Genomic DNA, 13746 nt, shown 5'->3' with positions numbered 1-13746 from the left:
AAAATAGTTATTAATTACTGGACTGCTTTTTTGGGCACTGCAGGTTATTTTCTGTCTCTGCCTGTCCAATCACAGATCTGTGATGTTACCATTCATGTCACACACAGATTTATAATCATACAAAAATGTCCAAAGGAAGGAAATGCCTCCCAAAGGAAAAGTCTGAAGGCCATGGTGATTTTGCACATTTAATTTAACTGTTACCACAACTTTTTCTTCCCTTCCTCAACTGCTCTACCATCTCTGGGTGATTATATATCATTTCTTAAATCAACATGTCAAATCCAGTCTTTTAATTAAACTGAACATTTTAAGTATGTTAGTGCTCTTTCATCAAGGTTCCTGTTTGGTTAAATCTGCAGCACAGTTAAGTTATGACCCACAAGCTTTCATTTATTGAGATGTATAACCATTTATGTATTTGTAGCTCTGAATTTCACATCTTGTATAAAAGTTTAATCTGTGAAGTAAAGAGGACATATTTCTTCTTGCTGAGGAGCTCATATTTTCACAAAGAAGTTGTTAATGAACTTCTATTAAGATATAGAACAAATATAATCTAATGACTTAAAGGTTGGATTTGGTGGACATGGCTTAGTGGGTGACATTGGTAGGAGGATGGTGGTTGGACCAGATGATCCTGGAGGTCTTTTCCAACCCTAGTGATTCTATGACTCTGTCACAGCTGGATAAATTTCTTCCAATGCATTTTATCCATGGATTTAATCAGTGAAGGATTTTAGAACCTTTCCAAAATTCTTGCTGGTCATTTTATCTTATACTATCAGTATTGAAAACTGTTGGAAGCCAATTGTATAATGAGACATATAAGATTTGAAGTAACTACTTATCTCAGAGCTTTAGCTTGTTTATGTGAATGTCACTGATGAAAAGTACTGGAGTACTTTTCATCTACTGTGACTGAATTTTACTGCAGACATAATTCTTTCCCTGTGGGTACCTCTGTTCTCACTGTCTGCACCTGTTTCCCCTGCTTGAAAGAGTAGTTGGCTTTGTTTTAAATATCTGGAATATTACTACTTTCATAGCCATTTGCAGCAATAAAGCTCTTCTCTTTCATGCCACATACCAGGCTCATGGAATTGTTCACCAGTTCTCTTAAACTGATGGCCCTTTTTACCAACATCAACTGCTCTTTGTCCCAGTTAGTGAGAAATAAATTTGAGAGTTTTCAATGGCACATTACATAGATCAAGTTGGTCTTGCTTTTTTTTTCTTTTTTTTTTTTTTTAACAAGAAATCTTTTCTTAAGGTAAATGTGATAGAAATTAGTTTATGAGGCTGTTTCTCTCTATCAAGTTTTGTTTTTTTTTTTTTATTTTCTTTTTCCTCCCACGATGATAGTTAGGAGAGTAGTATAAACTATGAAAGTTACGAAAATGGTGTTGACATCAGCTTTATATCCATAGTGTTGATGATCAACATTCCCATGGATAAGTAGGTGCGGTCAGGTTGCAAACTTCAAGTGATGTCATCTGGATAGATATTGTTTGTTGTATACTCGTTAGCAGCAGAGAGCCTCACATGAACTTGAGAGAGTACGTATATAACGTGACACATGGCCATCCATTGTGCTGACGCATCTCCTACAGCATCTGACAACAGATATGGTCTTCCTTATCTCTCAATCAAAGTTATATGATTGAAAAAGGAAATTCCCTTAGCTAACACTCCCACTTCTTTCTGCTTTCCAACTTCTGAGGAAAGCTTTTGTGTGGCATTTGTGAGACCTACTCATTTTAACAGTGCACAAATATTTTCCTAATCTGCTAGAATTCAGTGAAATTCAAGGTTAGTTTTGAAGCTGCCATGAGCAAGTCTTTTTAAGTAGAGATTATGGACTGACGGACACAATCATCTAAACAATTTTCCTTTTAAACAGTATAACTCTGCTTACTGGCAATATTGTATATACATAATTAAAAAGCCTTTTCAGCATCACTGCAGGTATATTGGCATTCCACAGAGGATTATTATGATATATTATTTCTCATTCTGACATTGGATTAATTAATTTATTTCACTGACTGTACATGAGAAAGCAGAAAGTGGTTTGATCATGAGCAAAGGGAATTCCCTTTTTTGCTAATATGTTAGTTGTGTTCTAGGTGAAGGAGATTTTGTCCCTTGTCAGATGCTCTGGTAGATGTTTCAGGAACTTGCTAATTTGGTAACAGTGAGTTTAAACTTAATCCAAGTTCCTGATCATTTTAAGATTAATCCGATGTCTTTTGTTGTTGATTGTTTGTTTTGTTGCTTGGTTTGGATTTTTTTTGTTAAGCCAGTGTAAATCAGATATTTTGAATGAGGGATTTTTTTTTGGTTGGTTGTTTTTTTGTTGTTGTTGTTGTTTCTTTGTTTTTGTTTTGTTTTTGTTTTTCAGCTTATTTTTCTTCCCCCCATGTTTTCACTTCTTAGGAAAAACAGTGCTAACAGTTGCTGCATAGGTGAAGGGAAATAAAAAAGATATTTACTCCCATTTACAAGGAAAATATTTTGCATAGGGGTGGAATATAATTGCAATAAGGAGAGTTAATGGCTGATTAGACACTGAAGAAATAACTGGCAATTAGCTTTAATGTTGTACAGATACTTTCGCTAGGAGCGTAGTTTTACTGATTAGTTGTTAGTAACACGTACATTGATTTGTTGTGTTGAATTGATCTGTTATTAATGTAGATATATATACTTTGGGCTTTTTGTTTTCAGTTCACCACTAATTATTAATTAGTGGTATTCATGAGCTCCACTCTGTTTTGAGCCAGAAGCAGGATTAGGCAAATAAGAAATTAACATTCAGGCAATAAATCTTTTAGCCGAAATGAAGTTTTGATACAAAATAAGATAATGTAGTTGATTGTGAGGGCAATTTAAAACCTTTAGTGAAATTTTTTTTTTTTTGAAATTTAATTAATCCTAACAGATTGTGCAGCAAGTGCAATGCACCATTCAATCATAAGCAGCATTTATAATCATTCTGATTCTCAGGATTGCCATGGAAGTGTGTTTCAAATTTCAAAGTCACAGTAATTTCTAGTGTGGCAGTGTCAATTCAGAGCTGGGTGAAGAGTGCATTGAAGTTAGCATCTAAATCAGAGAGGAGCAAAATCTGGAGGAACCTCCACTGTTGCAGTGGAAGACAACCAGGAATTAGGGGTATTAGAACAGCTTAGCTGGGTGTGTTTTATCTGAGCCTTGTCTGTTAAGATTTTCTCCCTAATGCCACAGGGAACTATTGGATCAAAGGAGAAGATAGTATGAAAATCATATGTTCATCCAGGAAATCTGTCAACAGCTTCACGTCATCACCTGGGTTTTTGATAAAACTTTGTATATTGCATATTGGTAATAGCCATCTTTTAAAAATGCTCCATATATGGGAAGAAAAATGCCACATATTGGCTGTTTTTTATAGTTACTATGTTGCTAAATTTAAGTGCTGATCAATTATTTATGTTGTGAGTATCAGGAAAAGAGTGTGTTGTTTTTTTAATCTATAATGCATTATTGATTTAGCTAGCCAAGCAATAGTAGCATAAAATAACAGTGTGCTGCATTTTGCTGCAATAACCAACCACTACCAGTACTCAGTTTGTAAATGATCCTAGTGAAGAAAATGCAGTAACTCTGATCTACTTTCTATTCTGAGAAATCTTTCACAGAATAGATAAAATTATATTACCACCTCATAGTAGTTTGTATTTTTTTTAAGAATCCGTCATTGGCACAATAACATCCATAAACAGAACTTAACAATTAATATCATAAAGAAATTTGTGCAAATAATTTGTTTTGTACATTTGATTTGCATGAGTGATATTTCTGGAATAGCACTGGAAAAGCTTTAGTAAAATCTTTCCAGCTATGGATTTTCATCTCTGTAATTCCCCCCAAGGTGAATACATGCTGGAGTAGATTCACGATTTGGAAATGTATACAAGTTGTTTTCCTGGGCAAACTGTGTGTCTGTGTGTCTGTGTCTGTGTCTGTGTCCATGTGTATATACGTGGAGAGGACAGAATTGTCCTCACTTCTCCCTTCCTCCTAAGAAAAAAAAAAAAATGTTTTCTGGTCTCAGCCTTGAACTTTGTAAGTGCACAGTAGGGTGATGATTTTGGGTAGCCATGCTGCAAGACCCGGCAGCATATTTTAGTTTCTGTGTTTAAAATAGAAAACACAACACAACACATTACAACACATTACAATACAATACAATACAATACAGTACAATACAATACAATACAATAGTTCAGTTTGAAGGGGACTTCAAAAGTCATCTAGTCCATCTACCTGGCATCTTCAAAGAAAATCAAAAGTTAAAGCATATTATTGAGATTGCAGTCCAAATGTCTCATGAACACTGACAGGCATCTCAGTGCCTCTCTAGGAAGCGCATTCTTGTTTTACCACAACCATTTACCAAAAACTTAGGTTTTTGATCTAAAATTTTATATCATCAAATTTTGTCTTGTATTATGTCCTTTCTGTCCTATGACTATACCTTGAGACACATTCATTTATATCTGGTGCCTTCCATATATTTGGAGGTTCCCTAGTGTGTTCTACATCTACTTCCTTTTCTGAATTCAGTTCTCTGGCAAATTTGGACTTGATCCTTTTGAAAAGGAAAAAATATGGAAACCACGTTATTTTTTGTTTGTTTATTTTTGTTTCTTTTAATTTCCATTTAATATTTCGTATATTTTCACTGTTTTATATGTGTTCTATTTGTGTTTTACTGTTCAAGCATTCATGATGCTTCTCTTATTCTCTCTTTAAAGGTACAGTACTTGGGTACCTCATGACAGTTTTCCTCTGATTATTTCAATCATCAGTTTATGCCTGTCACAGCATTATGTGTGCTTTGAGTTTTCTGGTTTGCTGATCACTTTTTTTTCTTTTTTTTTCTTTTTTTTTTTCTTTTTTTTTCTTTTTTTTTTTTTCCCATAATACCTTAGAGACTGCAAATAACTGAAATTAGAACTGTTCTGTTACTTGTTCTTTCATTTTCCCACCTACACTGATTAACTGACTGTGATCTTTCTTTTGCTCAGCTTTGCTTTCAGTCCCATTTTCCTGACTTTCATGGTTGACTTCCTCTATCAAATACTGCAGTTCATCAGTATTGTCTGAGAACAGGATCATTTTGTTTCAGAACCAGACATGGATCACTTGATTACTGTTTATGTGAAGTTTCTGGTTTGGTACCAGATTGAGTATCTTCAGATGTTTTGTAGGTATCTTTAAAAGTTGTGTAAGGAGGTAGTCTGTGCTTGTTTTCTTCTTTCTGTTGATGCAGTAGATGGACTATTTGTTGTATTTGTTGTACTATTGGATAGACTTGAGCTATGAAATATATACTATTTGTTTTTTATAGCCTATATATCAGAGCATTTCTCTGAGTATTTCCTGTGTAAATACTAGGAAAACAGACTTTTAGAAGTTAATAATTTTAAAAATTGGTTTGGATTGAAATAATGGTTCTAAGTTATCTTCTTCACAGAAAACATTGACATTTCTCTATTACTCAGAATGTTTCAGATGAGGACATGAGGTTGTCCTTTTTTATTTTTATTTTTTTTTATGTCCCTGGCATTCAACATCTTCCTTCCTCTCAGTGAGTAAAAAATTTCTTTAATTGTCACAGAGATAAATTGTCCTTTTTTATTGACTGTGAAGGATATCCATATTGTCTTCTGAAAAAAAAAATGGGGAAAAAGAAAAGAGCTAAATGATCTGTCTTGCAAAGACTTTCCACTTAGGAAGTAATTATTACTATTAGAGAAATAATCATACAGGTCACTGAGTTGCAGATCACACCCCAAAGTCCAAGAATCACTAAAGTGTGATTGGCACTGTATAAACTTTTGTATTGAGACTGAAGAGCTTCAACATTCATGTTATAATATATCTTTCATATGTTTAAACAGACAAATCCTGTTACCATGATCATTATTAAAATAATTCTAATAATTTAATGGTAAGAAAGAACTGACTGTTTGCAGACACGTATTAAGAAGAATAACGAAAATATTCAAAATGAAATTGTAATTGAGCATCTGCACTACACACTATGAAACTGCAGATTGAAGTCTGTCTGCAGGTATCTGGAAAGGAAATGCAGAAGGAGTAGATTAGTCTGCAGAGCAGTAACAGACCAAGAGCCTGATATCACAGAATCACAGAATGGTTGAGATTGGAAAGGACCTCTGAAGATCATCTAGTCCAACCCCCTTGCCAAACAGGGTCGCCTACAGCACATTGCACAGGATGGCATCCAGGCAGGTTTTGGATATCTCCAGAGAAGGAGACTCTACAACCTCTCTGGGCAACCTGTTCCAGAGATCTGTCACCATCACAGTAAAGAAGTGCCCTCTCAGTATGTTCTGGCGTTTGGAGATTTTCATACATTGCATACTATTAGGTTAAAAAAAATCATCTAGCATCTGAAGTTAGGACACAAAATGATTGCTATGGGACACAGCTAGCTCTTGGATAAAGGAAATTATGTCTATAGAAGTTTTGAACTTGCAAAGGCTTGTGCAAATTTTTCATTTTATTTAATGTGGTCTGCTAGCTCATTTGTTTGAAAGAAGTGCTTATCGTCTTCATCAAATGGCCGAACAGTTAATGTTTTACTCCTTTAATCATTTAGATCTACACTTTATAAAAGTACCATTCCATAAACATATACCTTGCTATTCCACTACTTCAAGCATTGTTTAGATAAAAGAAGAATTTATTATTATTGTTATTTTGGATCTTCCTTAGGTTGACATTTATAATATTTTCCAAATATAAAAAAATCCTTTAATCTCATTTTTTGGAGTTATTCTTTTCATGTGAGTACTTTTTCTAGTTCTGTGAAATGTGTTCCTCACTCAGACAAATGACCTAAACAACAAAATAGAAAAAAAGAAAAACAACTTCTTCGGACTAGTTAGATATCTGCTTTATCATAGGTGTGTTAATGCAGAAGATGAACATCAGTGAGTCCCATAGCCTGAGTCTTTTTGTTGCAAGGAAGTCTTACTTTACTTTTATGGGTTTCTTTTCCTTCCGTGAAGCATATGTGCAGACTCTTTTTTTCAGGACGGTTTGTCTACCATTTAAATACTAGAATGTGAATTGCAACAGGTGGTTCCAGGTAATAATGTTATGACAATACAAGGAGTAAAATACCGTTTAACAGCTGAATCGTGGTGACTGGTCATGCATGGATTCCAGGCCCATTGCTTTAAATTGACCATAACTAGAGGCTGGACACTGAGGGATTTGTGGGTTGGCTGCTTTGTTGGTTTTAACTGTTGACAGAAACTTGAAAGATGCTGTATGCACAACCTTTTAAACAAATTCTTGCCACGTGGTAGCCAAAATTTGTACAAGGTGTCAACCAATTCCACTCTCAAGTCCTGTCAGCTGTCATAAGCAAAATGAATGATCATACTAAGTAATTTCTTTTAATAGATGTTTGCTTCATTGTCCCTTCTAACAACCAGTATCTTAGAATAAAAATTGAAGTATTTTTAGAAAAGTTTATGCATGGGCAGTTAGCTGTTATGTTGAAAGACAGCTCCTCATCTGAAGAGGAAACACTTGTGCATTGTGTACATTTGTACAATGGAAAAAATCATTGAAGTATGTAGAAGCTACATTGTGGAAGGAGGATACAGGTTTTTACAACTTGGTAAAAGAACAAGAGAGGAGAATATATACTTTAGAATGGGATAAGTTTCTTTTCAGCCAAATAGCCAAATGGCTGTTCTCAGCAGCTTTCCATCATCTTTTTTGCTGAGATTACTCATTGCTCATGGGGGAAATCAAAGACACCTGTTACAGATAGCATGTGTCTCTGTATTTTAAACTAAACTTTTTTTTTTTTTTTAATGTTTCTGTGATCACGCTGGATGTGAAAATAATGTGTGCCTTGTGATGTGTGAGCTAATTTCTTTAGACACACCTTTATTTTAGTATGGTTTATATTAAAGAAAAAGAAAAGCAGCTAGTTTGTAATCAGTAGTAGTTGCTGAAAAACGGATGACCACCCTCAAGCTGACATGCCACATTAAAATCTATGTTTGTGTATGTATACCCATACAATTACTGTTTTAGTCACCAGTGATAAAGGTAATGAGAAAGGGAGCAAGGTGTGACCAACAAGAGGCTATTTAATTTTTATGTATTTAGAATTACTATTTTTAAAATGTGCAAAATACAATATGTGATTTATGAAAGGTAAACAAATTAATTAATTTATTAATAACATTTTCCTTATGGGATTTATGTTCTAACTAGTGGCATGACATGATAAGAGCTACAAAGTTTGGTAAGGAGGGGATGATGAAGGGTAGATGAAAGGAGAAGGTTCAGGTTTGTTATTAGGAAAAGATTCTTCATCAAGAGGGTGGTGGGGCACTGGAACAGGCTCCCCAGGACAGTGGTCACAGCACTAAGTCTGCCGGAGTTCCAGAGTGTCTGGACAATGCTCTCAGAGAAAAGGTCTGATTTTTGGGTGGTCCTGTGTGGAGCCAGAAGTTGTACTTGATGATCCTCGTGAGTCCCTTCCAAATCAGGATATTCCTTGGTTCTGTGGTTCTATGTTAGATAGGAGACAAATATTATTTATTAACTGCTATATTTTGAATGTTATTCAGGAGAATTTTGTAGGTATAAGAAAAGCTGAAGCACAGTACAATGACCAAAAGACTTTTAATCACAAAGAAAGGTTAATATTTTTAAACCCTCAAGACTTAGAAACTTTGTTAATTGCTCAGAGTGTTTTCATATTTCTATACATCATGAGGAATGTAGGTACTTGGTAAATTAAGGTTCTGTGCATAAAATATTTCAGAGATATCAAAGTATAAGAATATCAAAACATTTTTTTGGCCTTCTGTGAGTATTTCTAAAATTAGATTGTTGACTGGGAGAGCCCAATGACTTTCATGTGTGTCACGTATAATAGTAAAAAATTTCATTTTAAGAGTTTGTATCAGCCGTTTCTGTTGTCTTTCTGAAATTGATCTGTTGTCACTGCAGCTATTGAACTATTTCTGCTAAGTTCTTTCAACTAATATTGACAAGTAAGTGCCAGCTCTACTGGGTGTAATTTCAAAACTGCTTGTGAGTACTGGCCTACCTGAAGTGTGGTACGGTAGTCCTGTCCACAGGAGAAATCTTACAGCAGTTGAGTGATTATGTCAAAGATGACTAAGCTTTGTATCTTTAGGACTGGAAAATGTAAAAACTGCATGTACAGTCAGTAATAACCCAAGTATTGTGTTTAAAATTTCAAATCAGAATAAAGCAACTATCTGATAAAGGTCTGCTGCAAAACACCATTAAACTAAAGAGAATATTGTAGTGTCTGTGTCCTTCAGGCACTGAACTGTAAGATGAAAGACAACAAAAATATCTTAGGACTTCTGCAAATTCTAAATTTACCCACATTCTCACAATTTATCCAAATTCTCATCCATATGAGAATGGAGCTTCTAAAGGAGCTTTTAGGTCTTGCATAGGTAAAGAGATGCTCCTATGATGAGAAACAATGAATCTGTCATCTAGTCCTTAGGGACTCATGGAAAAGACAGTCCAGAAATACCCTGTTCTGATTCTGTATTAACTAAGAAAGTAGCTAAAGAAAAAAAATATATATTTTTTCTGATATTGGTCTCAACTGATGGCAATAGGAATAGTTGTTTCCTCGACCTCAAATTGCCCACATTGATGAGTGACAGATATTCGTATATTCAGATATTGGTCCAGCCAACTGAAGCATGTGGAATTCATTATTTGAATGAGAGATTTTCATAGGCTTTTTTTTTTTTTTTATAAGGGAGTTGACATAGGAACAGACCTACGAAAATAATCTGCTCTAGCTATTGCTTCTGTATATGAAGTTTATATATATATACATAAATGTATGTGGGATTACATTTTACCTGGTGGAAGTACTGCTCTCTCATTTCAGAAGATACCTGATTCATGCAGAGAATGAAAAAATACTAATGATAGAAATTTGGCTTTTGCTTTTAAGTATTTTTTCTGTTAATTTTGAGATACACTGTAGATGTTTCATGCTCATTCATATTTCTAAATTACTGTGCCTACTTGCTTCTCAGAAGAGGAGAATATTCCATATGGTTTTTGACTAGATAGGCTGCACTTACCTTTTACAGATCACATGTAAAAGAGTTTTCTCCATATGATTGTACAAATCTTTCACAGTAACTGACAGTTCAAAATGTAAAACTAAGACTCAGAGAAAACATCAGATGTTGGCTACTGTGTAGGGACTTTGAATTTACAAGAAACTACTGGATACGGATCATCTTTTTACTACTGTTTTCTGTGCAATATTTGAAATATAAATACCATCATTTTTTATTACAAAAATCCTAAAACATAAGAAAGCCTTCAGGGACTGTAGTCCAACATTTGTATATCATTGAAATATCCAATGTGAAACTACACACAGGAATTTATTTGTGATAAATGTGCTAAAATGAATGATAAATATGATAAATGATAAATGAAATAGCATACTTGCCTAGATGAAGTATAACTCTGCATCATGCTAATATACATTTATTTTAATGTGTCTTGTATCAAGTGTTTTAACATGATGTCTCATAAGGAAACAGCACAGTGGAAACTATTTGTACAGAACCTTAGAGAGTACAGGGGGACATTTTGTGATGCATGAGACCCTTCAGGTATTAGCACTTCAGACATTGATATGTGGAATTTCAAGCAAGGAAATGCTGATGAATGACCTCTTTGTTCAGTTAACAAAGGCCAGGCATTTATTTATTTATTTTTCTCAGTTTTACTTACCTGCTGGAAGGCAGAGGTGAGCCTTCTGGAGTCCAGAATTTTACACAACAGCAACTGAAGACAAACAGAGCAGCTGGGGAATTTGTCAGTTCTTATGGCTGATTGAAAAGGGACACAGGACATGGCTCACTCATATTTTAGCTGCTTCCAACTGCCTTATATTTAAATTCTTCTTAGCAGTAGTAGACTTATGAGATGATAGCAACCATTAATTAAATTAAAACTCATCTGGGAAGCTCAGTAAGAAAGTAGGTAGAAGAAGAAACAGTAAGTGTATGAAACAAAACACAAATCTGGTTGGACCTGCCCAAAGCTTGGGAATTATTCCTGCTTCTGACAGTCTGCTCAATGCGTTGTGTTTCCTCACGCATTGTCCCATGGAAGAGTTGTCCCTGGAAAAGAAATAATGTATAATATGCTCAGAAATAAATGGTTAAATTGTTAATTATTCCAGATTAACTTTCCATTGGAAGCTATTTCACCTTTAAAACACTAACTTTAGAAAAAATCACCTCAAAACAGTACGTCCCCATCTCATTCTAATGTATTTAGCTAAACTGTAACGTATGTGTTCAAAATTCTTTGTAAATAAAACTGTTTTCTAGTGTTGGATTTGTTGTTGTTTATTCTATTTATTTATTTATTTTGTATATGGGACAATACTATTTAAAATAAAGCTATACAATGAAGCAGAAGCAGGAGGGAGAAAAAAGATAAAGCTGGACACCTTCAGTTCTGTAGATCTCAAATGGAAATTGTCCATTGTTTCACAATCAGCTTCTTTTAGACTTAGCACATCTTACTCCCAGTGATTAATCCCCTACAGGATTGCTTATATTCTTGTAATGATCAGACTATTTCTCTCTGTAAGGAAAGTTTTAATTTTTGGAGTATTTAACCTGAATGTAGTCTGTTGCTAGGGAAATAGTGGCATTATTTCTCTTATTCACTCTTATTTGCTTGTATTTTAATTGTTTTAGCTACAGGCACCACATTTAATAATTATATTAAGCTTCAGTGTTTCTGCTAGCAGATGACACAGACACAATAGGAAATCTTTCTCCCTAGGTACTTTTGCAAAGCTATGCATACAAATTCTACTCAATGAAAAAGGAGAAATTAATCTGTATATTACTTATTTTGGAAATACAGACGATGGCTGAAACCAAATCTTTCAAATACATATAACTATTTTTGGTGTGGTCAATTGTGGTCAGTCATGTAGCTCACAAAACAACTTTTTTTTCTTTTTTTTTTCTTTTTTTTTTTCTTTTGTGTGTATTGCAGGTAGCATAGTGTACCTTGGGATGATGGTGGGGGCATTCTTCTGGGGAGGCTTGGCAGACAAGGTGGGAAGGAGACAGTCACTCCTGATATGCATGTCTGTCAATGGATTCTTTGCCTTCCTTTCATCATTTGTCCAGGGGTATGGCTTCTTCCTCTTCTGTCGATTGTTTTCTGGATTTGGGTAAGCTCCTCTGGTTTTGTTCATTTCTACAATTGTGTGGTTAATAAAAGTCTTCTATTTGCAAAAGTTCATTATTTAATGCAGAAATATAGCCTGTGTCAGGGGTGAGGGAATTAATCAATGCAGCTACTAAAATTGTAAACAAAAACTAGAAGGAGAAGAATAATGATCTTAGGGGAAAGACGCAGACTGAAAAGTGTAAAATTGAGATCTGTTCTCATCCTGCAACCGACTTGCTTTGTGAACTTGATTAACTTGCTTAACTGTTTTATATCTCAGCTTCTCTATGTATTGTCTATTAATTAAGCAGTATAATACTCCCCTCATAGGTTTAAGATTCCAGTAATATTTATAAATTTTCTAATGCCTTTGTGTGCCAAATATTGTTTATAACACCACTGTAGTCAAGATTGTCAAATTTAAAATTGGGCCTTATATCTTGCCAAACATTATTGCTCTTTCCATAAGGAGAAGGTTTGTGGCCCTGTATTTGCTTTACTTTTCTTTTAATTTAAATAACTTCTCACTTGGTGAAAATGTTTAAGATATTGGTCATGGCCCATTAAGTTTATCATTTTAAACTTAAAGAAGCTGAGATTGAGATGCCCAAGCTAATTAACATGACATATCTTAATTGTACCTTTATTGCACTCTTGGATAATGAAGAGTTTTGTTCTGGAGTAGTTTAGCACTTCTGGTAATTACTTGATTCAGATCAAAACCCCTCATTTATGATTCCATTGCCGGCCACTTTCATTCTTTAGAATGTTCAACGTGAAACAGCTAGTGAGAGCACAGAACATTGTATGGTAAAACCGTGCATATGAAGTCCATTGTTTGTATGGTTTGTTGGTTCTGGTTTATGTAACCATAGTGCAAAAACACTGTTGTATGGTGTTTGCAGTTTCAGAAACCACAAGTGGTCTGAAGTAGGGTAGATCTAGACAATGACACGAAAATACAATTGCTATAGCACTAAGTACTATTAAACTGATTCAAGAAGGAGGCTGAAAGTGGAAGAGGATTGAGGAACAGGATGTGGGCCGTCCTCTTGCCAGGAGAGTCTAACACCAGATTTTTAGATATGACTCTTTAGAGTCATGAGGATATGGCAACTGTTCTGCTTCTTAAAATTAAAAAATAAAAAAAAATTTAAAAAATCCCATTCAGCTTCCCTACATGTTTTTCGTTTCATAGGTCACTATCATATCTATCTATCATATCTGTCTATTTCTAACTATCATTATGTTATTACTACCCAAACTTCTGCATTTTCATCAAAACTCTGACACTTTTTACAAAGCTGTTTTCACTACAGTAAGATATTCCTTGTGCCTGTATCTCTATAGCTGGTAAATGGACCATTGTTCTGAAAAAACAACCTTTGACCATGTTGCACGACACTTTCTTTCCTGATT

The 13746-nt window shown here is 34.6% G+C and overlaps 1 protein-coding gene across 10 annotated transcripts in view; it reads left to right on the top strand.

The window, feature by feature from the left end:
- The window catches only part of SV2C (synaptic vesicle glycoprotein 2C), a 119670-nt gene that overhangs the window by 39683 nt on the left and 66241 nt on the right, over nucleotides 1-13746 (top strand). For 9 of the 10 annotated variants that reach the window (XM_080574704.1, XM_080574712.1, XM_080574707.1 and 6 more), the window contains one exon: nucleotides 12148-12328. The exons of the other annotated variant lie outside the window; for it this stretch is intronic. In XM_080574704.1, coding sequence (XP_080430830.1) covers nucleotides 12148-12328 — 181 coding nt within the window. The remainder of the gene's footprint in view (nucleotides 1-12147; nucleotides 12329-13746) is intronic. 10 annotated transcript variants of the gene reach the window in all.

This window comes from Anser brachyrhynchus (genome assembly GCF_964034855.1).
Source record: "Anser brachyrhynchus genome assembly, chromosome: Z".
Taxonomy (NCBI): domain Eukaryota; kingdom Metazoa; phylum Chordata; class Aves; order Anseriformes; family Anatidae; genus Anser; species Anser brachyrhynchus.
This window is presented reverse-complemented; position numbering and strand designations above follow the sequence as displayed.